The following is a 26,146-nucleotide window of genomic DNA, read 5'->3' as shown; positions in this document are numbered from 1 at the left end:
GAATTTATGCACCGATCTGTGCTTGTGCTGGTGTGACTAAGATGAAGAAATAATTAGGCAAAGTAGCATGGTGACACAGGTTTAGACAAAAAATTGCTGTCTCTTAGTACTGGTGTAACATTACTCAATCCTCCACATAACTGTGCTTCTGATCTCAGTTAAGTTATGGGTGTTGACAAATGTAAGCTAACTGGGGAAAGGGGTAGGGAAAGAAAATCAGAGCTTTATTGGTTTCTTTACCACTCTTGAGCACCTCCAAGCAGCTCTCTTGAAGTTTTATCCATTCTCCATCTATCTGTAATATTGTACTTGGGATGGGAGTGTGGTTTTCTGTAGAACATTCATATCAGCTGAGTCCAGTACCTTGGAAATCTTACATGTTTTTCTCAGCAGAGCAGTTTAATGTTGTGATATCCTAATTAAAGTGAGATAAATTGAAAGGTATGTTCTTACCTGACTGGAACGTAACCGTTTGATTTCCAATTGGCTTTTTTCCTGTAATAGTGCCTCTTTCTTGTCTACAATAACTTCCCTTTTCTGTAAATCCTCTTCCAAATCAGCTAGAGCTTGTCTTTGCTGCAGAACCTTCTCCACCTCCTCGTCCAACCATTTGCGTTGTTCATCAATTCTCTAAAAATAGATTCAGATTTATACAGGAAGCAACAAACATCCAAGTACAAAGGTGCAAGGTAATGATTTAAAAGGTTATCATCTCCGTTTTTTTATTTGTGCATGGGATGTGGCCATTGCTGGCAAGGCCAATATTTATTGGTCATTCCTAACACTCGCACACGCACACACACCTGAGGTTATTCATGAAGGCCCGCCTTCTCAACCTTACTCACACCTGAGGTATGGTGATCCTCAGGTTAAATCACCACCAGTCAGCTCTCCCCCTCAAAGGGAAGAGTGCCTATGGTCCTCTACCGACTTTACCTTTGCATACATATATTGTGGTGGTATGCTTTTTGCACAGCAGAAGATATGTTGACTCTGCGAGAGAGATATAAAATATTGCCTTCTTGAGACTAATAAATAAACTTTAAGAAGAAGAGGAGAATAGTGGAATGCACAGCAGGTCATTTAACATCTGAAAGGGAAAACAGTTTCTAAATAGACTATGATGAAAGGCTACACCTGAAATATTAACTTGGATTTCTCTTTCAAATGCTGACTGACCTGACATATATTTCCAATTTTTTGGTTTTATTTCAGATTTCAAGGATTTGCAATTTTATATTCTATCTTCATCATTTAAAGCTCACCACATGCTTGCATTTGATGCTGCATGAAGCTCATGTGGTTTTCCAGTCTGTAAGTAGTACAACTATTGTCTTAGGAATTGGCTTTTGAAAACATGAAAAAAAATTGAATTAATGGAAGAGAAATGATAATTCATGTCACATCTCAGCCATTCTAAATGGTGTACATTGCCTGTATGATGCAGGGTTAATGGTGGAAACTCATAAAATCTTGCTTCATAAATGTCTTAAGCAATTAGGAAGCATTAGGCCAAAGTATTTCTTAGATATTTTGGCCAGGATTCTCCCACAAGAATTCTGAGTCCCCAATTAACGTGAAAACGGGAGTAACTCCCATTGATTTTCTTTTAGCGTGATTTTCAGAATGAAACTCTAACACTGTGCCCTAGCGAGTTTCACTCTGAAAATCTGGGGATGGGGCCTATTCCCGCCTGAGAGGCTGGCAGCATAGCGCTGAGTGGGCCACTGCGCATGTGGTGATCTGTCAGCACAGAGATTGGCGCATGCACAGTGGCCCTGCATTGCCAGCCTTCCGATCGCTGGCCAGCCCCATGAACCCGCATCGCTGACCCCGCAGGGCCTCCCGACCCCCTGATCGCTGGTCTCCCGGACCTCTCCTGTCCAGTCCTATGGCCCCCACCCCCTCGGACAGCCCCGATCTCACCGACCCCCAACCAGCCAGCCCCGATCTCCTGATCCCCGGCAGACCCAACCCCACCCCCACCCATATGGCCAGCCCGATCGTCGTCCTCCCTCTACCTGCCTGCAATCCCAAGTGCAGAGTAGCACTGGGTTACCCCACCCCCACCGATCACTCCCCAAAAGGCCCTGTCAGCCTCTGGCCCCGCTCCCTTGGCACTGCCCGATGCCTGGTGGGCACAGCCAAGGTGCCATTTGCGCTGTGCCAGGGTCCTAGGCTGACACTGCCCAGGGGACACCCCCCCCCCCCCTCCTTACCTCTGACCTCCTGGGGGGGTCTCAGTGGCCTCTGTTCCCTCCAGTGGGGTCGGCCACCTGCTCCCCATTTGTAGGAAGCAGTTGTAAACCCCGTTGGAGTGAACTACTCCTGGGGGGGGGACACCAATTTCCAGGCTGATGACACTGCAAATCGTTGGCTGAGAGATGCACGGGGGTCATGCCGGAAGACCGCAAAATGGCCTCCGCTGATTTCTCCCGGACCACTCGCCCCATTATGTTTATCATATGTATATCATATAAATGTAATTTAAAAGCAATAGTAATTCAGTTTCAAATCTGAAAAACAGAAGCATAGAGGCTGCAAAAATGTGAAGCCATCAGATACGGAATTAGTTATGGAGATATGAATTATGATGGGAGCATCACCATAAAATTAGAGCTGGGTTGTTCAGAGGTGATGTCAGGAGGCAATTCTTCACACAGAGTGTCGTGGAAATCCGGAACTCTCCATCCAAAAAAGCTTTTGAGGTTAGATCAGTTTAAAAGTTCAAGGTGAAGGCTGGTAGATTTTTGTTAGGTAAGAGTATCGAGGAATATGGAACCAAACAGAGTTAAGATAAAATCAGTCATGATCTAATTGAATTTGGGAGCAGGCTCAAGGGGCTGAATGGCCTACTCCTATTCCTATGTTCTTAATGTTCCAAAACAAAAAGTGAAGAGGAGAGTAGAAAGGTTGAAGAGTTTAGGAAGTTGCACACGAAATTTGCACATAAAGTAAATCTTAATAAAGTATTGAAAATATTTAGTATCAGCCCTCATTTATTTATTCTATTGATAAAGAATTTATTTGTGCTATTGGGGAGAGTTTACCATAACTGGCAGGGGTGTGGAAACCAGGAGATTCTCTGTACTCCCCTCAGTGTTTTTCTTAGCAGCAGGGTTTGCATGCCATTCAGTGCCAGCGAGGTCCTCTGGTCACGCTGTTGTCAATGGGAATTCCCATTGTGTTCACCCCACACTGCTAGGAAATCTGTAGCAAGGGGTGTGCTGCCAGCAGGACCAGAGAATCCTACCAGCATGGACGGTTGGAGAATTCCAGCCAATATTTGACAGGAATACCAAGGAACACAGAATACTGGGAGAGATAGATTGCATCACAGTAGCAAATAGTAAATTATTAGTTGGCTTCAGAGTAAGAGAGACAGTAATGAAGACTAAATCAAGGTTACTGTGCATGTATGTAAATGCACAGTAGATTGCCATGTGGAAATACGATATTGTGGCTCTAACAGTGACATGGCTCAAAGAAGGTCAGGATTGGGTATTAAATATTCCTGAATATAAAGTGTTCAGGAAAGATAAACAAAAAAAAAAGGAGGGGTGGGAGTTTGATAAAGGAAAATATTGCGGTGTTGGATAGAAAGGATGTCCCATAAGGGTCGAGGACAGAATTGTCTAGAACAAAAAAGGTGCAATTACTGTACATGGCTCAGTGTACTGAGGTGCGAGAATTGTAGAATAGTTATAATAGGAAACTTTAATTATCCAAGATAGCCAGGGATACTGGTAGTGTAAATGATAGAAGGGACAGGAATTCCTAGTGTTCAGGAAAATTCTGTACAGCAGTTTGTTTCCAGTTCAACGAGAAAGGAGGCACGACGTAACCTGATCCTTGGGAATGAGGTGGGCCAAGAAGATCAAGTGCCAGTAGGAGAACATTTAGGCAACAGTGATCATTGTATCATAAAGTTTAGATTAGCTATGGAAAAGGACAACAAAAAATTCAGAATAAGAACAATTAACTTGGGAAAAACCTACTTCACTGGAGTAAGGATGGATCTAGGTCAGATAAATTTGGATCAAAAATTAGTGTGTAAAATGATCACTGAACAATGGTTACCTTTAAAGAGGAGATAGTTCGGTCACAGTCAAGGTATATTCCCAGGAAATGGGAAAGATAGGATGAAGAAATCCAGATCCCTGGATCATGAAAGAGATAGAGATTAAGATGAAGAAGTAAAGGTGTGCTTATGACAGATATCAGGTGGATAATACAATCGACAACCAAACTGAATATAGAAGGTTCAGAGGGAAAGTGAAAAAACAAATAAGAGATGCAAAGAGAGGGTATGAAAAGAGACTGTCAGCTAACATAAAGGGAATGCTAAAGTCTTCGATAAGCATACAAATAGTAAAGGAAGAATGGGAACAAAAAAAGGGGATTTAGACTTGGAGACAGGATGCATAGCTGAAGAATTAAATCAATACTTTGCATTGGTCTTTACTTAGAAAGAAGGTGCTGCACAGGACATGGTGAAAAAAGAAATAGCCAGACATTTGAAGGGTTTAAAAGTGATAAGGAGGTAGTATTAGATAGGTATCAGTTCTGAAGAATAGTCATATCTAACTCAAAATATTAACTCTGTTTCTCTCTCCACAGATGCTGTCAGATCTGCGGAGTATTTCCAGCCCTTTCTATTTTTACTGCAGATTTGGAGTTGGGCCCAAGTCTGTTGTGTGTCCATCCTGAACTAGATAAACACCATGGGGTGAATTTTCCCATTCTGCCCGCCATGGGAATCATAGAGGGCGAGGGCTGACCAACGAAGATCGGTTGACCTCGGGCAGGAATTTCTGGTTTCAGGATGAGCACAGCGAAAAAATCCCGTCCCATAGTTGCCCATGAATGATCATTTACTCTATGCACTGTACCTACCTCATATTCTTCAATATGCCGATATTAATTGTTTAAAAATAATTGAAAAAGGAGTGCGGCTGCGTGTTTAATAAACAGATGTCAACCTCATATAGGAAACTAGCTCAAACAAGGATTATGGCAGTCAATTTCACTATCTTTAACAATACAAATCTGCTAACTGTATGTTTGTGTGTGAAACTCAACCTCATATAGTAATAGCTCTTTGGTTGAACCACTGGAGGTGATAGAACTGTATCTCAGTGAGTAGCCACTGAGGTATTAACCAGGTGGTAATTGGGTTATGGTAAATTAACAGGCTATTCTGTATCATAGATTCCCTACAGTACAGAAGGAGGCCATTTGGCCCAACAAGTCTGTACCTACCACAATCCCACCCAGCCCCTATTCCCGTAACCTTCATTTAACCCTGCTAACCCCCTGACACTAGGGTCAATTTAGCATGGTCTAATCAACCTAACCCACACATCTTTGGACAGTGGGAGGAAACCGGAACACCCGGGAGGAAACCCACGCAGACAGGGGGAGAACATGCAGACCCCACACAGACAGTGACCTGAGGTTGGAATTGAACCCGGGTCCCTGGCGCTGTGAGGCAGCAGTGCTAACTACTGTGCCACTATTGCACCCTACAATTTGATGTAATCTTCTGTTCGAATGGGATGATAAAAATATTGTTGAGAAGAATAATACACATAGCAAACAGGCAGTTCTAGAGCTTTATAAAGCATACCTGCTGTTCCTGTGAGATGACAGGGGAGCACTTCATTTTCTTCAGATGGGTAATTTCTCCAGCTTTCCTTTTCAGAATTTTCTGCTGTTGCTCTCGCTTTAATTCCAGCTCCTGGAGAAATGAAACATGCTTATCCTAAAATTCTAACTTTGTTTCAGAAGATAATACAGTTAGAATTTTTCTAGTTATCTTTTCATTTCATGGCAATGGATAGAAATACAACTGCAAGATCTAAAAAATTCTGACATTTTATTCTATCACATAAATTTTTGATAGTAGATATTGGCTGGAATTCCAATGTGATTGCTTGTCAATCCATCATAAAAAAGAATCATCGATTGGTAGTTTTGTTGTTATGGCACAGACTTCACTTTTTAAAATTTTTCATGGTTATAGTACAGCAGGAGGCTATTCAGCCCATTGTACTTGTGCCAATTCTCTGCAAAAGCAACTCAACTAGTCCTTTTCCCTGTAGCCCGACAAATCTTTACTCTTCAGGTAATTATAAAATTCCCTTTTGAAAGCCATGATTGAATCTGCTGTGGATTCCGGATCCAAACCACTTGCTACTTAACAAAAAGGTTTTCTGCCTTATATCACTGGTTCTTCCACCAACAATTTGTGTTCTCTGGTTCGTGGCTCTTCCAGCAATGGGAACCACATCTCCCCGTCTACTGGGGTTTCTCATGCAGTGCAGTTCGTGCCCAGGTTAAAGCTGGAACTCGGTGGTTTCTTGCTTGCTTCTTGACCCATCTACAATTCCAGCATTGTGACCTGCCACCCCTTTGTAAACTCAACCAACTTATCAGGTTAAAAATCTCCCATATGAGAGAGGTTTTTACAACTAAAAGTTTGGACAGGCCAAATTCAAACACCTAAGTTAAGGAAACTATGGGATATGTTAAGAAACAGTAAATCTTTACATGCACCTGAAATTTAATTATGCATATCACTTAAATAAATCTTTCTAATTGTTAATTTTATTGTGAAATGTTCTTACTTTGATTAGTTGTTGATCTCTTTGAATCTCATTTTCCAATTTTCGTTTTTTCTCACTTTCTTCATGCAGTTTTTTCTGAAGCAGCTGCTGCTGCTGTTTCATGTTTTCCACATTCTGACTTAACTGGACCAAGCGTTTCTCACTCTGCGCTGATAAAGAAAACAACTTTTTTGTTTCCTGCTGTTTCTTCTGTAGGGTCTAAAGGGAACAGGATCAATGTACTTCAATTACTTTTTTCCACCATAGGCAGAAGTATACTCATTACTGCCAGACTTTATTTTCAATTAGCAAAGCATATCAATCCAAAATCAAGTTGGTATCTTAACAAAAGCTAATTACTTCATGATTCAGCCTTTCAAATTATTGTTAACATTACTTCCAGGATGAAGTCTGCGCATTAATGTATGCCTGCTCCATGCATTCTGGGACAGCAGAAATGGGGTAAAATGGAATTCCAGCTAATGATGTCATCTCATTGTCCCATCTCTTTCTCTGTGGTGGATTAAGGTGAAAGAAGCTCCTGTAAACCATCCCTTCCCCAAATCTCACCCAATGCCCAAAACAAATCCTGACAATGGTCAAAATTAACTCCACCGGTCCCAATAGTAATAAGTTTCAAGTCTTTTGATACCAGCAGAGTGGTATCATGATTCATGTTAGTCTGCTACAACTTGCCATTGTGGGGGACACCCCTTGCTGCTGACTATATGGTGAGCAGTTGAGAAGGATGAGGAGGAGGAATCTAAATTGCTACTTCCTGCCCAGGCTTTCTGGGAAGAACTCATGTGTGTGATAACACTAGCTGCAACTCCAGAGCCCATTTACCAGTAGTCCCATATCTTAACTTCCTTCTAACACTGATCATTACAGTGTTCACTTGGCCACAATGTAAAAATAAAAGCCTTAACCAAAGCACCACAGTACTACCTCAGTGGCTGTAGCATGGCAGATGAAATACTAACTTTCAGTGGAGGAGACTGCGGATGATGTTGGAGGACTACTATATGTATTTCTGGGCCGAGAATGCCTGGCTATAATCTGCATCCATGCAATGTGGGTCACAGCAGTCTCTGCAGGTTGGCTGATTGTCAATGAGCTTACTGTTGCCTGAGTGCCAGGGATCAGAGAAAGAATTCTACTTCCTGGGAAAGGACAGCTGTTCATTCTCCATGGAGCCACTGACGCTCCACTGAGACAACACCTCAGCAATCCTAGTAACCTGTTGGAAGATAGATTCCTGGACTGGTGTGACATCGTGCCAAAGCCCATTGTACATTCTTATCCATAACCATGATGGCAGCCACATGAGCCTGCATGGCAGCAGTCTCAGTTTCTACTGCAAAAATCAGACATTGCCCTATATGGCCAGCAACATGTCCCTCATCTGATACAGAACATGTGCAGGAGTGCACCTGTCCCCCTCTGGTTAGCTCCTGGCTACCTCAGGTTATTACACCACTTTTGCCTACAAGAGAAAGAGAAGTGTGTCAGTCAGTGTTGTGCAATAGGTTTCAGTGATGTGACTGTCACAGTTAAATAGCTGACAGTGTGCACAAGCCATGAGAGGTGGATGCGATGTGAAGGAGTGCCTAGAGTGTGAGGGTGAGGTGAAGCATGTGGATATTAGGTATGAGGCCCAATTGATAGATATTATTGGTAACTGAGTAATTGGGCGGTGCTGAGGTTGAAGCTACTGGTGCAGGATTTGACATTTGAAGATGTGTTCACAACTCTTGTTTACTTGTGAGGTCACTGGACTTCCTGGGTCACTGCAGTCAGGTCCTTGGGGCTTAGCCCCTGGCATTAACCTCCATGGCTATCTGCTCTCACAGCCTTTCAACCATGTTTCTGGAGGGTCTTCTTCTCTCCCGTGGATACAGGCTCTCTCTCTTCCTTGCAACCTCCTCCATGAAGACTGCCAATGCAGCGTCCAAAAAGTTTGGAACCTGCTCACACATGCTGTGAGTCCCGACTCTTTTCCAGATTCTCTTCAAGCATGGCTTCCAGTACCTGTTCCAACCACAATGCATCTCCTCTTTAAGAGTTGAAAGTTAGCTTTAAGTAGTGCTGGCTAGCTTCAAGTAAGGCTGAAAATTCATAACGTTGGTCCCCTGCTGATGTGAACAGCACAGCAAATGCTGGCTGGATGCAGAGACCATTCAAATATGAAGGCAGCATAAAGCTGACATGCTGCCTGAGTTGCAAATAACACATGCGGATTGATCACACATTGCAATCCCCAAACTCATTTTCAAGGGCTCCTGAATTTAGTGGTCAGTTTGAGAGAACAGGCATGTGTGATGAAGTTCTGTACACCAGCATGTACCTGGGACAAAAAGATTAATTGCTTACCCTGCAACCTGATGCTTCATTCATAAAGTCATATTTATACTGGACACAAGAGAAAAAGTATCAGGAGTGGGCCTAAATTATAACAACCAACATTGTTTGGAAACACTTACTCTGGAAACTATTATTTAATTTATTTACTGAATTTTATATACTGGTTGCATTTTGAACATTTCTTACTTTAGTCTTATTGTATAAATATCTAACCTGCATTTTATCTTTGGCTGTTTCCATTTTCTTGCGAAATTCTCTTTGTAGCTTTGCTTTCTCTGTAGCATCGCGGAGTTCCTTGTTCTCCAGTTCCTGTAGTTGTTTCTGAGCTTCTGACAATTCAGTCTTGGCCTGCTCAGCTTCTTGTTCTAACAAAGTGATCTTTTGGTAATACTGTCGGTTTACAGCTTGGGCATCCTGACCTGAAAGAAACAGATAGGAGTAAAATAAAGTCATCAGTAATAAATATGACAATAACAACAATAAAGGCAAATTTGGACAACTCTTTAAAACAATGAACATTACGTCAAGTCATCTCAGAAAATAAACCAGCACTGAAATCTTGCTGCCGGTTACTCCAGCAGGATCTTACAGTCGCACCTGGGTTTTCCGGCGGTGAGGGGTACAACAAAAAACCCCGTTAACAAAGTGGAACCATACAATCCCACCGCTGTGAGACATGCCACGGAGGGGGAGAAAAATTCCACTTCAGATTTTATCATACTTTTTATGCCTCCCAATTAAGGCACCCAAGTGTTGAAAAGCTAACCATTATGTAGTCATTCTCATTTGTCCTGGTGTATATTAAGATGATACCCATAATGCAAGAGATTATGGACTTTTTTAGAGGTTGTCTCACCATGGCTTCAAGTGCTTTCCCCATTCCTACCCAATATAAAGATTCCGTTTTTTTAATAAAGGTGAATGATTACATGCATTCAATCAACAAGAATTTTAACAATTGGAATAATTAAGCTTCCCATATCTCAAGGTGTAAGGTGTGTATGCGGGGCGCTGGACTGCAGCAGGCCCTCTTCACAATGGGGGGATTGGGTTCAGTGGTTGGCTGGTTTCCAGGAGGAGGGGACATTTGAAGCCTAGCACAGGCTCGGTCTAAGAAGCCCGAACGAACAGGATATATCTCTTTAGCTTACTTTTGTGATCACATTAAAATATTCAGCAGTCCAGGACTGTACAAGATTTTGTAGAAAATTGGTTGGTATGCAATAACATATGCTGTACTCTACTGTTTCACAACACCACTTCCGACGGTTTCGAGTGAAGAATGGAGTGCAACATGACTGTATCTTAATCCCCACTTAATTTGGTATTTTCTTCTCCATGCTCCTCACCTTTGCCTTCCCTGCAGATATAGGAGCTTACCTGCACACTAGATCAGATGGCAAGCTCAATAATATGTCCAGACTGAAAGCAAAGGTAAAAATACAACATGTCTTGATCAGCAAACTCTTTTATGCTGATGACGCCACTGCGCTGATTGCTCACATGAAAACTCAATTACAAAGACTCATGGATTGTCTTTCCCATTTCTGTAACTTGTTCTTTACTCGCTCTAAGGGCCCGATTTTACCATTGCGTCGCACCCATTTTCGGGCGTGAAAACTTGGTAAAGTTGGGTATGAGGCAATTAGCGCGATCCGCACCTGCGTTCGCGCAGATGCTCACTTTACCAAGGCCCGAAAATGGCCGCGATCCGAACTGCACCCAAAACGGGCGCAACGGCAATTTAAATGCATTTGCATGCATTTAAATTAAATTAATGGGCTGCCCACCCAACTTTATCAGCATTTCCCCCTTTACCATCATTCTCTGGCAGGGGGGGAGGGAGGCCAGATCGTTCTCTGGTAGGGGGAGGGAGGCGGATCAGATGTATCTCTGGTGGTTCGGGGTGGGGGAGGGCGGGGGGAAGGCGGGAGGCAGATCATTCTCTGGCGGGCGGGGGATGGGGGGGGAAGAGGGAGGCCAGATCGCTCTCTGGTGGGTGGATAGGGAGGGGCGGGGGGGGGCGCCCGATCATTATTTGATGGGGAGGGAGGAGGTAAGCCAGATCGTCCTCTGGTGGGGGGAGGGGGAGGGGGGGGGGGGGAGTCCGCTGCCACTCTGCAGGCAGGGGGAAAGGGGGGACAGAGGATCGTGATCAGTCTGGGTAGATGGATCAGGGGGACAGTTATGTTGTGGGGGTGGGGCGATATCTGTGGGGGCATCGCTCCCGCTTTCCGCTGCTGGGCCGCTTTATCCGCTTTTGCGGCCCGGGAGCGATGTGACAGGGGCACGTTTTTCAATTTTTTTTCTTTCATTGCACATGCACAGTTCAAAGCTCCAATCGGAGCTGCAGCGTTTCAGGTGCGATAAGCCCCGCCCACAGCGCAATTCAGACCCGTGATTTTTTTTCAGGCTAACTGCCTGAGAGCAGTTTTCCAAGTCGGATTTGAATTGCGCCCAGATTCAGCACTTAGAATCAAAATGGTAAAATCGTGCTCTAAGTGTCAAGAAAACTGTCTCCATCCTTGATCATTCTTAATAATACTCCTCTGGAAGTGATTAGCAAGTTTGGCTTCCTTGGGTCCATGGTGAGAGACAATCTGTTTCTTGAAGCAGACTTGTACAGGGAAAATAGCTACCCACCTTTGACCAACTCATTAAATGTGCATGGAACAACATCAGATAACCTTAGAGTGCAGACCATACACCAACACCTTGGTTCACAGTACCTTGTTGTATAGCTGTGAAACAGGCATCCTGAAAGGAAGCTCAGTGACTTTCACCTTTGCTATTTGTGGCCCTTTCTGGACATTGCATGGAAGCAGAAAATCACATCTGCGGCAGTCCTTTCAAAGACAAATCTCCCAAGTATGCTTGCATTCATCAAACAGAGGTGACTTCACTGACTGAGGCACATTCACAGGATGGATGACATTTGTTCATCCAAGGATTTTCTGTTTGCTGGCACCGGGGGACCAGTAGGATGCCCAAGCTCTGCCTTGAGGATGCCATGAAAGCCCAAAACATTAATTTGTGTACCCAGGAGACACTAGTTGATGACAGAGGGAGTGGGCGGCATCATCAGTAAACCAGCGTGCGTCACAACGATGATAGTGGCTTCAACGCAAACAAACCACAACGACACCTGGTAACTACTTCATATCTGGCATGTGTGGCAGAACCTGCCTCTCACAGACTGGTCACTTCAGCCTGTCGCTGAAGTGTACCATATGAAGTTTCCCCCATCTCCAATGGATTCGATTGGTTGCATGTCTATCATCTTACACAGATAGAAGAATGTTTCTACTGACAACAACAATAATTAAGTTCAGGTATTTGCAGAAACAATGGAATGACCACTCTAATAAACCTTGAAAGGAATATTTATAGGAAAAAAAGCACCCCATTAATCCATAATTATATATCTTTGATTGTTAGTCAAGGAACTGTCAAAGATCACCACCTGGTCTATGCCCATGGAAGAAATAACGCTTACATTTGGCTTATCAAACAGTCTCAATAGCATTAGCCAGTTTGGAGTATATTAACATTTACAATATTGAGTCCATGTTAGGAAATGCATAAACCACTGTTTGAATCAACCCTCTGTTCTGTACCATCAAAGAAGCATTCAGACCATAAAGGCAAGAATTAATCTTTATTCGTTTAAACCTTCTGATCAAATTATCTACATTTCTTCCTCCTCCTTTGGATATTGTGTCCTAAAAGGACATTGGTGACCATGGACTTAAATCAGCCCATGACAATGAATGGCTAAGTATTGCAATGGTTTGCCATTAACTTCTGCAGTATGGTTGACCAGGAAAAGTTTCTACTCTTACGGTCTGCCAGCAGATATATTGGAAAGATTTGCAGGCTGATAAAATTAAGTCTCAAATATTAATAATGTAACTTATTGTAACAGGTGTAGTTAACTGACAGTAAGTAATGAAGGCAGTTCAGCTATGTCACAGTAATTCAACATCAACTTGCTCATTATAAATTGATGTTAAGCTTAGCAACAAGGATTGACATAATGGTGAGATTAGTTTACATCTGACTCTTTAAATGGCTGACAAGATAATGACATTAGATGACTTCCATTAGTTCAGCGAGGTTTAGCACTCACTGTTTCATTCTTATCTATTTAGTGGTGGTCAGGAAAACCACCTTCAATTCGTTATTTTATCACTTCTGCACCATCACTCTGGCATCACCCAATGATCTATCCTTGGCACTTTTCCTTCAGTGACATACAGTGTCAGTTTCTGCATGTATGTTCACAACAACCACTTATACCTCACTGTCATCTCTCTCACCCCTTTCACTATTTCTAAAGTGTCATACTACTGCTCTGATATCCACTACTGGCTGAGAAATTTCCTCCAACAAAAAGTGGGAAAACCAAAGCCATTGGGGACGAGTTTACCAAATCTAAGTCCTGAACGAGCATGAAAAGGGAAGAAATCCGCGCCATTTTTTTGGGTGACTTAAAAATCGTATCTTACCTGACTTAGTCAAAAAAAACTTGCCAAACTTGTTTTTTGCCAGCAGGGGAAGTGGGCGGGGCCTAAATCACCAGAAAGCCAGCTGATAGCAGCAGAGCGCACAATTGCGCATATGCGGATTTCTAAGAGAAATGCTCTGAGAGCACATAAACCTGTCACTGCCTCTCCTAGTTATATCCAGCCTTCATGCCTGAACCCCCCCCTCCCCGCAGCATTCGCAGCCAATCACCCCCTTCCCCAGACCGATCCCCACCCTAACTGCTCATGCTATAGAGTGCATTGTCCAGAATGCCAGGCTGGCAGTGCCAAGCTGTCACTGCCCAAGGGGCACCCCCCCGCTCCAACCTTCCAGGGGGCCTCAATAGCCTCTGGTTCTACCGGCGAGGCCATCACATCTGGTCATTGTTGATGGGGACCATATGTGATCCTCGCCGGTGAGAACCTCCACCGGTGAGGCCACAGAGGCAAGTGAGCTTGGACGATTCCATTCCGGGCTCATTAATTCTATTAAAGTAAGTTTTAAAATACATTTACATATTACAATCAATCTCATGCCCTTGACATCATATCCAATCACAAGATGAGCTTCTGACTACAAATCTCTACCATCTAAGACCACTTCCTTACATTTGCGTAACATCTGCTGAACCACTAACTGCTCATGCTATTAAATGCATTGTCTAAGCTAATATAATTATATTGGATATAAGTTGTTAATATTGAAGGAATTCTGTACTTTTTAAAATTAAAGTATTTCTCCAAAACACTTCACAGGTAAAAGTCCTGTGTGGTCTTGGTATCATATACTTCTTGACGATGGGACAATAAACATCAAATTTAAAACTTTAGTTTTCAATCCCATTGGCTGGCGCAATCTTGTTCCATATCGTCAGAACATTCATACTCTGCATTCGAAATGCAGTTGAAAAGGAATTTGACACTTTGAAGATCATGCGGACATCTAAGCCCATTGGCTTAAAAATATTAGAACATAGAAAAGCTACAGCACAAACAGGCCCTTCGGCCCACAAGTTGCGCCGAACATGTCCCTACCTACTAGGTTTACCTATAACTCTCTATCTTACTAACTTCCATGAACTTATTCAAAAGTCTCTTAAAAGACCCTATCGAATCCGCCTCCACCACCACTGCCGGCAGCCGATTCCACGCACCCACCACCCTCTGAGTGAAAAACTTACCCCTAACATCTCTGTAACTACTCCCCAGCACCCTAAACCTGTGACCTCTTGTGGCAACCATTTCAGCCCTGGGTAAAAGCCTCTGAGAATCCACTCTATCAATACCTCTCAACATATTAGCTCCAACATTGTGGGGTTAAAGTTACCTGAGCACCTGAAGGTTTCTGAAGTTATAGGGTGAGCCTTTTATATTGTATGGAGGAGCAAGGGAACTCCCATGGCTCACACAAAGCTACAGAGGGAAAATCTGTAAGTGCTCTTCAATTCATCCTTTGGAGTATTCTAAGCCAGATTTGAATAAAAGTAGAGGATTTAAAAATTGATAATTAACTATTAGTTATTTTAGCATCAAAATGGGGCCATTAACATACTTTTGGCTATTTCCAGTTTTTTTTTACATTAAGGCAAATAAATTGGTGTTTTGCCAACCTACATTCAGTATATTTTAACACTTCTAACCTGTTTTAACCAGCTCTTTGATGAGTTCCTCCTTCATACGAATGTTGATGGCTAGCTCCCTTATTTTCTGCTTGGAATGAGCCACATCCATGTCTGCAGACTTCAATTTTTTCATGTTTAATACTTGGCTCTGACGTAAGCGATCAGCCTCAGAGGAGGGATTCTGTTGTGTAGCTACATAAAAGGGAAGAAAATAAATTATACAATAAATTATACAAAACTCTTAAACAGAACTAGCAGAGTAGGTTAATGGTGTGAACATGCAACGGTGTAGTGACAGCACCCTTCCTTCAACAGAGGAAGAAACTTTTGCAAATAGAAAACCTGAAAAAGAGTCCAAATGCACTGCCTTTGCAAATCTCATTGTGGACAACTGAAGCATAACATTGGCATAAATATGGGGAATGTTGTTTTTAATCTAGTTTCCAAAACACAGAAATTATTTGGCAATTCAGTCTCTTAAGTCTATCCCAACATTTAGTTAAATCATGGATGAACTGTACCTCAACTCCATTTATCCATTTTTGATAGCCATAATCCTCGATAACCTGATTTAATAAAAATCTCTGAATCTCAGTCTTGAAAATTTCAACTGCCCCAATATCCACAGCTGGAATGGTGAGGAGGGCAAATTCCAGATTTTCTCTACCTTTTTTTGAAAAAGTGCTTCCAGACTTGATTCCTCAAAGGCCTAATTTTTAAGATCTGCCAGTTTTGCCCATTCATTTCATCAGTAAATGTCCTTTGTTACTTCCTGCTCCCATCAACATAACTTACAGAGGCTGGAACGTACTGCCATCCACTACTTCAATTTACAACTCTCTGTTCCTTCATGCAAGTCATTGACGGATACAGTGAAAAATTGACTACAGATCCTTAAGTAATTTAACTCATCACATCCTGTCAATCAGCGTACAATCCCATTATCCCCACTTTCTGTTTGCTCGTTCTTGTGGTCAGGATAATGAAGAGAAAAAAAATCTAAAGAAACAAAATATACATTTTTTAAACTACTGTTATACCACCTAACCCATTGTACCCCTGATTAAAGTCTGTTTAATGTTCTCCAGTTGGGAAACTATGCCAATCCTCACCAGGATTGAAGAAAAGTTCTAGTTATTTATGGCACTCATTACTTTCAAACTACGAATGTACCTTTCTCTGACTCCAATTCTATCTTGTTGTCACCTTGTCCTGGATTGTCCAAATGGAAGACACTTTTTTTTAATGACTTTGAGTCGTTAATCATACGGGCTTGTTTCTGAGTCCAAGTCTGATTTATTGAATGCCTAATATGACAGAAAGTAGTTACAAATATCCACAAGCAAAATTTAATCACATGAATATTTTGATATAATGAGCAATACGTAAATAAAGAGATACATTGCACACTAGATTATTGTAAGATACAAAAAGAGCATGTGCCTTTCTTTACTGGTCCTCGAATGCCTAATCCAGTAAATTGTTAGGTGCTGTCAATAAGTTGTTTCAAATTTGAAAAATATTTTATTGCCTTGATCACAACTGATTTATTACTTAATTGGCATTATTTTAATATCTATACTGTGAACACATATGGTGGAGTTCTCCCATTTAGAAACTGAGCGGTGGTGGGTGATTCTGGTGGCGCCTTTCCCACTGGCCAGAATGGTGGGATCCCGCACCAGATTCAGCGCTTGGAACCTTATTAATTATGCATGGGCGACTTCCCCTCTGAGTCACCTGGCAGACCAGCAGCTGATTTGTCTGCTTGCTGTCAGCTGGTGTGTTTAAAGGTCCCAGCATCTTATTTAAATACCAGCACACTCGTATCACTCTCTCCAGCACTCCTGTCTCCCCCAGACCAGGTGCAGGAGGTCAACAACACAGACGGAAAAGGCTAGGAGGCTCAATAAAGAAATCTATTCCTCGATTCAACCACCCTCCCCACGAACTCATCAAATCCAAGGTGCCTATTTCCCAACTGGACCTCTACCCACCACTTCTGGAGTGTTCGTGCATCTCCTTCCAGTAAACGATGTGGTTTCCCTTTGACCCCCGTTCTTCCCTCTGCCTTCCATTGTTTGTCTTCTTCATCCACCTCCTTGCCCCTCTGCCTGTCATCATGAGCACTCATCCTTCCCCCCCCACCATGCACAGTCCTCCTTCCACATTGCTCCTCTCTTGTCTTCATCAGGCCACATCCACCTCACTTCACTGCTTACTCCACCCCCAGTTGAACTTCGGACCTTTGTTGCGGTGGATGCATGAGTGCCACAGCACAGTGCTGTGCAGATAGACATTGGGGTGTGGAACTGGGGGAAGGAGACCTTGTACTCCATACCCCCAAGCGCAATTCTGAACTGAAACAGTGATATAAGAGGGTTCATGGGTCCAGCATGGTGCTGTCCATGAAGACCAGCTTGGTATGGAGATGGATGGCAGGGACCATTCTGCCCCAGCAGAATGATATACAGTGCATCAGGAGTAGCGTAGCACTACGGTAGAAAGTTGTTGCACCTACTTCAAAGTCTCTTGCAAACGGAGGACTGCCTTGTGCATGCCAATCAGGTCTTAGACTGACTTAATTTCACATTGTGTGATGCAAGATTGGAAGGCCTGACGAGATGCTGGCGGGCAGCTGTTTTAATAAGCATTCATGAGATGCAAATAGCACTCATGCCACCAGCCAGCAGGAAGACTGACCTGCCATTGGGAGAATTGTAACATGAATTCAGGCCAGCAGATTACCGACTTGTTGGGTCCTGCTAGATTCTCTGCTCTCACACAAACCGACCGCAGACAGGATGAGAGATTTCCACACACAGATATATTGAAATATATATTTATTTAATTTGTTTGATGACAAGGTCAATCAAAGAGAGATAGTAAGGAATCCTCTTTTTGATTTACATCTGATTCAATATTTCCCCCTGTTTATTCTGAGGTTTTCACTAAACCTGTTGATCTTTTTCTCACCTCCTTGTAATTATTACAATTTCTCTTACCAAACTAAAAGTAGATCAACTGTTACACTCAAGAATGCCATTCAGCTTCTTGTCACAGTGCTCTAGATTTACTTATTCCACCAGAAATTTAAATGTACGACTTAGAGTAAATTTTGTTAAAAGGTGATAGCTATCATAGTTTCCAAGACTGAAATAAATCCACCTCTCAAAGTAGGATATAATTTGGTATTTGCGGACACCAAAAGATATGTTTTCTAACAAATAGCTTTAAGGGGAAACATTCCTCTAGATCTTTCTTGAGCTAAAACCAGATTCTTAGTCAAACTAAAACCATGTACAAAAAGAAGAATGTTGGAATTTCTTAACTGAGTAGTTACTAACCCATATTTTTCTTACCTGGAAACCTGTGCTTTTGTGTTTTCTTTCTTCTTTTCTTCTTCATCATCATCACTATCGTCAGTTAACTTATGACGAAGAACCTCATCATGCTCTTCAAGATATCCTACTAACATCTGACTGCGTGTCCGAAAACTTGCCACCACCCTATCAAGAGCATATGAAGGGGGGCTTGTGTGCACCTGTCCAGCAATAGCAAGTGTCTTCAGTTACATATCTTCACAGGCTCTGATGTCTCATTATATAGCAGATCCTACAGCCCAAGGTGCCTTTAGAGTTATCTATGTGACAGGTCCTTAGAAGGCTTATTATTGCACAATTGGTGCATAGATTGATGTTAATGAACAGACAACACAATACTAAAAAAGGCCATATACCTTAATGAAAGTTAGTTTTAGGAGTTTTATCTAATAAATTCGCAGAAACTCTAAATTTTAAGCTGGCAAGATGCATACAGATTGTACTGAACAACAGTATTTTCTCACTAAAGTTTGTAAAAGTACCAGTATCAGTCCAGCAGACTTGGATTCTGGGGGATAAATTCAACATTGCAATGTTCATGATTGGGCATAACAATGAGACAACTGCAAAATTCACCAGGGTCCTTTTAAACTGGCATAGTCATATGAGGTTCCAGAACCCATTACAAGAACTGTTTGTGAAATTTGTTAAGACTGGTTGCATCATGTGCTGCAAACGCTCATGATAATTTTTAGTATTCAAGGGCAGCCTAATCAGCAGTTCTACGACTGATAGTTACAGGTTGTGAAAAAACCCCAGCAGATTTAGAAGAAAATTGACCTTTTGTTATGCAGAACCAGGGAAGAAGAAGCTCTTCTCCTGATTTCAAAGTACTACTATCACTGGCCTGCAATCTTAACATCATTGTGATCAAACCACCTCCCTTCCTCTTCAACCCACTCAGGACTTGCTTGCAACCAAGTGAGACAGCTAATATTCTATTGGCCTCAAATATCCTTGTTCAGGTGTGTGTTGGAATTACGCATCCCATTCGTTATGCACTCTAACACTTTATTTGCCTGGTTCAGTGAGATACTCGGTCTTTTCCTTGATATCTTACCTTTCATATTTACTACACTACTTTTAATAGTAGTGCATCCACTGTAGTAGATATTATTAGTATTAACCCCTACAAAGTTATAACTTTCAAGCAATAAGTGCTGAGGACATCAGAAGAACTGATTTAGAAAAGGCACAGCTGCACCTGTGTGGAGGAACCGGAATTGGCCAGAAGTGGAAATCATGAGACTTTTGAAGCACGCACTGGAGTACAACAAATTTTACAAAGCAATGCTTATTTCAATCCCTTCTATCGTCAGACTAATCACTTGTCTAAACCAGATGCACTGTGAGGACTCCTCTCCTTTTAAAACAAAAAAAAACAAGATACAGAGACAGAAAGAGTGCAAAGAACTATTGAAGACTTAGCAAGGTGCGATTTTCCCAAAATAAAACTCAGTGCCCAACAGGTGGGAATACGGGGAGTTTTTCTCACCTGTTTTTGGGCAAGTTTAGTTGAATGAATTTCTGGCACTCTACACCACAGAAGCCGTCAGGGGATTTATGCCGGTAGTGGGAGGCAGGCATCAGACTGCATAGGGGGCTAGTGCGCATGTGCCGATCTCCCAGCATATTGCCCAAAGGGTGCCCCCCACTGCTCCCTGGCCTCTGGTCCCACTAGTGAGGCCATTACACCTTGATGGGGTTCATACGTCACCCCCGGCAGGATCAGAAACTTAAGTGAGCCCAGACAATACAGTCCCAGGCTCATTAAATAGATTGAAATCGGAACTTGAATATTGTAATCAGCCTCGCACTGTTCCCCGATGTGAGGCCAATTACGTCCAAACAAAAATGGACCCGGAAGATCCAGTCTTTTCCCTCCCGCTGACATTTCCTGGCCTGAGCAGTGCAGCGAGCTGGGAAAATTATGCCCAGCACATTTGGAAAAAAAGATTGAAAAACACTTATAAATGCTAAAATCAAGGTATATTTTAACTTGGGTTACCTGAAGGAAGCAGGGTGACAGAGGCCTGAAAATGGCCTATCGCTTTGTTTACATCAGTGTTCAGAAGCTGTATTCCTCAAAAAGGCCAGGAGAATAGTGGATGGCCTAGAGACTGTCCACTTGCAGGAAGATAAATTGGCCCTATTAATATGCAAATTGGGGTCCTGATTGTCATATAACTCCCAATGCAAATTTTGATGCGAGCTGGGTGAAATGTGTGCCACGATGGGTCACCTCACTTTACTACACAGTACAACAGAAAAGGACAAATTTAAACTCATTTTTGTGGAACCATCAGGAGCTGGAGTGCCCTTGCAGGTTCCACAAGAAAAATGTGGGTATCTGCCATCCCATGTTCGCCTGTTCCTCATCCCCATCCAAATAGTGTGCTAACTGGCACAAGTGGGATACAGCGAGGCAAACTATCCAATTCTTTGCTCCAGTGAAGTGAATGGAAAGAAAAGTTGGACATGACATACAATGGGCGACTGGTGGTCGTGAATTAATTTTCCGCAGCAAGAGTTGAAAATTATGCAGACTCTTTCTATCTTTATTTTGCCTAAATCATAGAATCATAGAATCCTACAGTGCAGAAAGAGGCCATTCGGCCCATCGAGTCTGCACCAACCACAATCCCACCCAGGCCCTATCCCCATATCCCTACATATTTACCCACTAATCCCTCTAACCTATGCATCCCGGGACACTAAGGGGCAATTTAGAATGGCCAATCAACCTAGCCTGCACATCTTTGGACCGTGGGAGGAAACCGGAGCACCCGGAGGAAACCCACGCAGACATAGGGAGAATGTGCAAACTCCAGACAGACTGTGACCCGAGCTGGGATTCAAACCCAGGTCCCTGGAGCCGTGAAGCAGCAGTGCTAACCACTGTGCTACCGTGCCGCCCAAATATAATCAGATCATATGTAAGATTTATCATTTTCTGTTTATAAACACATACCTTTCTGGAGTCGGCGCTGGGAGTGGTTTGGCCGGATTGTATTACATTGAAAGACTTAAGATGGATATTGGATAATGGCACACTGTGAGGCCTTCTTGCTGTGGTCACATCCAAATCTATTCCTTCTGAACCTCTGCTATGAATTGAAACCTTGTCAGTTTTAAGGAGCTGTAATTCTTCCTGGAGTTGATCCATAATAAGTTGCTGTTCAACCATTTTGTCATTCTGTAAAATGCAGAATTAAAACTAAAACAGTAAAAACCAAAATCAATCCAAATTTTTAAATTATTTTCTCCTAGATTTTAGAAAGAACATTTTCTCATTTTCTCTAACCCATATCTTGTGACATTTCTTAACTAAAAGAGTCGGCAGATCACCTGCCTGTATCACGATTGAGTACATCAGCAAGAAATGCACGAAAGTACGGTAGGTCCTCCAATTTCCTCTTCCCCTGTGGGACTTCACCTATTCTCCACTCACTTTGTCATCCTCAAATCACTAAAGGCCAAGATGTTGAATATTCTGTGTTAAGGACTACAAATGCAACTCACATCTTACTTATTTCTCTTAGCTTCCAGATCAAATGACGTGGGGCACAGACCATAAATTGTGAAACCCATCGTCAACAGAACTGAATCTGATCATTGACCAGGAGATTGAGACGTAACAAGTTGCAAGTTTTCTCATTATTTTCATTGACTTTTCCTTATTTATAAGTTTTATTTCCCTCATTGTATGAATCAATGACCCTATTTCTAAATGCCAATTAATTGACTGCAAGTGTTTTCAGATGTACTGTCGGTGAGAAAACTGCTATATAAATGCAACGCATTTCTTCCTTTCCTTTTCTCGTGAGAAACTATTTAAAGGTCAACCATTAGAGACAAGGGTGCAAGACTCAGTCACAAAATCACCAGCGGCCAACTCACAGGAACTACTTTCCCAAACTCAGAGTTAAAGGCCAGAATTTTCCGGCCGTTCATGCTAGCAGGATTCTCTGGTCCCACTTCACAGAATGGGATTAGTCTGAGCGTCAAATTCTCCATCTTCGCTTGCAGCAGTGGCGGGTGTGAACAGCTGGAAAATTTCAGCCAAAGTATGTCAATGTGAGGTGCAGGTAAGAACAGGATAAAAGGAATACTTAACCCACTAAATGATTATTTTTTCTCAAGTCCAACCCATTGTGCCACACCTCCACCATGGGCAAAGCAAGAATGTAGGTTCAAAATACACCCCAACTGGAATGGGGATCGAACCCCATGCTGTTCACACCAATCTGATCCATTGTCTTGCCAACTGATCTAACTGGGTCCCAAACTCTGTTTCTCTTTCCACAGAAACTGACTATTTCCAACATTTTCTGTTTTTTATTCCACCAGCTAAGTCCGTTAGAAATGAGTTGCATTGTATAATTACTTAGCATTTGTTAGCTTTCTTAGGATTTGCCTGTCCCAATACACTTCTCAATGCTTAACTTGGAAGTACAATGCTGAGCAGATGATCATTTCAGGAAATAATTATGGTTACGATGAATGGCAAATGTGAATTGGAAAGCTTGCATGACTGACATAGTTATTAGGTCAGAAGTACCATGGATTGTGGCATATAATCTACCTGATATACAAGACAAATATATTTGCTGTATAAATCGACCCTCTTTTTCAGCTACATTTACCTTGTATGTAATTTGGTACATGGGGATCAAGCAGGCAATAAAGGGCTGTGCTGCGAAGAAGATGCGCAGGAGTGTAAAACATACCAGATAGAGCAGACCACACGTCACGCTGAGTGACGAACAGAAATGGGTTCTCCAGCAAAATGAATGAAGTATGCTAAAAACAAAATACTGCGGATGCTGGAATCTCAAACAAAAATAGAAAATACTGGAAAATCTCAGCAGGTATGGCAGCATCTGTGGAGACAGAATAGAGCCAACATTTCTCGACATCAGATTTTCCAGCATTTTCTGTTTTTGAATGAAGTATGAAGCTGCTTTCAAGCTAGAATTTGTCAAGTAACTGTTACTGCAGCAAAAAGCTGGTGCGAAAATGGAAGAAGGAAGAATCTGAAGAAGATGCCCAAGGTCAAATATACCATTCGAACAGGGGTCAGCCAGTGGCCTGACCTGGAGAAGCATGCATTGGATTGGGGTTTCAAAAAGCATTGGGATATGTACATTGTCACCAAATATTTCAGGCAAGTTGGTGTAGCTGTTATATGGAATGAAACATTCTAGTGTTGTGGCAGAATACTAAGATCGCTCAAGGACTACCAAAAGACCTCAATGTCAAAATTACTAGATCAAGCAATTCATCATCAGACAGATGCAAGAACACAAGTACTCAATATTTCACATTGACATGTCCTGAATTTTGTTAGGGAAGAGAGAACATTGAGTCCTCCCCGGGAGGTCGGGGGCAAAGGGGGGGGGGTGCCCCTTGGGCAGTGCCAGCCTGGCACCACAAAAGGGAAAACTGGCACTGCCCACAGTCACCTTGGCACTTCTCACCAAACAGTGCCAAAGGGCCGTAGCCAGAGGGGGCAGGAGTCCCACTCTGCTATTGGGATCACTGGGAGATGGAGGGAGTGAGGGCAATTGGGGCTGGCCAAGGGAGGTCTGTCCGGGAAGCCAGTAATCATAGGGTGGAGGAGGTCGGAAGGCCAGCGATGGGCAATTGCGGGGCTGGCCAGTGATCTGGAGGCTGGCAATGGGAGGGCCACTGCGCATGCGCCGATCTCCGTGTTGACAGTTCGGTGCATGCGCATTGGCCTGCTCAGTGCTATGCTGCTGGCCTTTCAGGTGAGAACAGGCTCTGCCCACTATCTTTCAGAGGGAATTATGCTAAGCCACTCTGTGATGCACAGAGTGTCAGAGAATCACTCTAGTAAGTAGACTAAAAAAACCGGTGGGAATTATTCCTGTTTTCCCACACATTGGGAACTCAGAATTCTTTTGGGAGAATCCCGGCCAAGATCCATGATGGTACTAGTCTGCATGACCTACAGAACAAAATTAAAGCCTTTGGTAAATTTTCAAACATAAAACCATGTCAAGCATTGTTGTGCATGTTCGTGACAATGATTGAATGGATGAAAATGGGGTGAAATTATTGACTGATAATGTCTGGAATAGGCATCCCAGTGCCCTTCATAAAGAATGCAGTATATTAGTGTAGGATGTGTTCAAACCTCAGATAACCAGTGAAACCAAGATGTCCCTGCACAGAAATAAAACCCACATTGCAGTTATAGCAAGGGGTCTGATGTCTTCAGTTCAGCCTTTGGATGTGTGCATCACAAGTCATTCAGGGATCACGTTAATCTTGAATAGAAATATGCATGCTGCACTATTTGATGTTTTGTGTGGTTATCAAATCATGGGATGTTACTAATGCACCAAGTGTCATCAGATCATTTAAAAAATGTGGAATATCCATTTCAATGGATGGGCAGGGAGTAGATTTGTCAGTCATAGAGGTTTACAGCATGGAGACAGGCCCTTCGGCCCAACTTGTCCATGCCACCCCTTTTTTTCACTCCTAAGCTAGTCCCAATTGCCCGCGTTTGGCCCATATCCCTCTATACCCATCTTACCCGTGTAACTGTCTAAATGTTTTTTAAAAGACAAAATTGTACCCGCCTTTACTACTGCCCTCTGGCAGCTTGTTCCAGACACTCATCACCCTGTGGACACTTTTGTATCTCTCCCCTCTCACCTTAAACCTATGCCCTCAAGTTTTAGACTCCCCTACTGTTGGAAAAGATATTGACTATCTAGCTGATCTATGCCCCTCATTATTTTATAGACCTATATAAGATCACCCCTAAGCCTCCTACGCTCCAGAGAAAAATGTCCCAATCTATCCAGCCTCTCCTTATAACTCAAACCATCAAGCCGTGGTAACATCCCAGTAAATCTTTTCTGCACTCTTTCTAGTTTAATAATATCCTTTCTATAATAGGGTGACCAGAACTGTACATAATATTCCAAGTGTAGCCTTACCAATGTCTTGTACAACTTCAACAAGATGTCCCAACTCCTGTATTCAATGTTCTGACCAATGAAACCAAGCATGCCGAATGCCTTCTTCACCACTCTGTCCACCTGTGACTCCACTTTCAAGGAGCTATGAACCTGTACCCCTAGATCTCTTTGTTCTATAACACTCCCCAACGCCCTACCAATAACTGAGTAAGTCCTGCCCTGGTTCAATCCACCAAAATGCGTCGCCTCGCATTTATCTAAATTAAATTCCATCTGCCATTCGTCAGCCCACTGGCCCAATTGATCAAGATCCCATTGCAATCCTATATAACCTTCTTCACTATCCACTATGCCACCAATCTTGGTGTCGTCTGCAAAACTTACGAACCATGCCTACTAAATTCGCATCCAAATCATTAATATAAATGACAAATAACAGTGGACCCAGCACCAATCCCTGAGGCACACCGCTAGTCACAGACCTCCAGTTTGAAAAACAACCCGCTGTCTTCTGTCAAGAAGCCAATTTTGTATCCATTTGGCAACCTCACCCTGGATCCTGTGATATTTAACCTTATGCAACAATCTACTATGTGGTACCTTGTCAAAAGCCATGCTAAAGTCCACATAGACAACATCAACTGCATTGTCCTCATCTATCTTCTTGGTTACCCCTTCAAAAAACTC

At 42.6% G+C, this 26,146-nt stretch overlaps 1 protein-coding gene across 1 annotated transcript in view; it reads right to left on the bottom strand.

The window, feature by feature from the left end:
* The window catches only part of LOC144494912 (kinesin-like protein KIF27), an 82,380-nt gene that overhangs the window by 24,164 nt on the left and 32,070 nt on the right, over positions 1–26,146 (bottom strand). Inside the window, exons 7-14 of the mRNA XM_078214480.1 lie at positions 21,475–21,699; positions 18,483–18,664; positions 16,294–16,427; positions 15,139–15,312; positions 9,186–9,391; positions 6,630–6,827; positions 5,630–5,740; positions 454–630 (exon numbers count right to left, since the gene is read on the bottom strand). Coding sequence (XP_078070606.1) covers positions 454–630; positions 5,630–5,740; positions 6,630–6,827; positions 9,186–9,391; positions 15,139–15,312; positions 16,294–16,427; positions 18,483–18,664; positions 21,475–21,699 — 1,407 coding nt within the window. The remainder of the gene's footprint in view (positions 1–453; positions 631–5,629; positions 5,741–6,629; positions 6,828–9,185; positions 9,392–15,138; positions 15,313–16,293; positions 16,428–18,482; positions 18,665–21,474; positions 21,700–26,146) is intronic.

The sequence above is a fragment of the Mustelus asterias genome, chromosome 6 (assembly GCF_964213995.1).
Source record: "Mustelus asterias chromosome 6, sMusAst1.hap1.1, whole genome shotgun sequence".
NCBI classification, from domain to species: Eukaryota; Metazoa; Chordata; class Chondrichthyes; order Carcharhiniformes; family Triakidae; genus Mustelus; species Mustelus asterias.
Note: the sequence above shows the minus strand (reverse complement) of the source record. Positions and strands in the feature narration are given on the sequence as shown.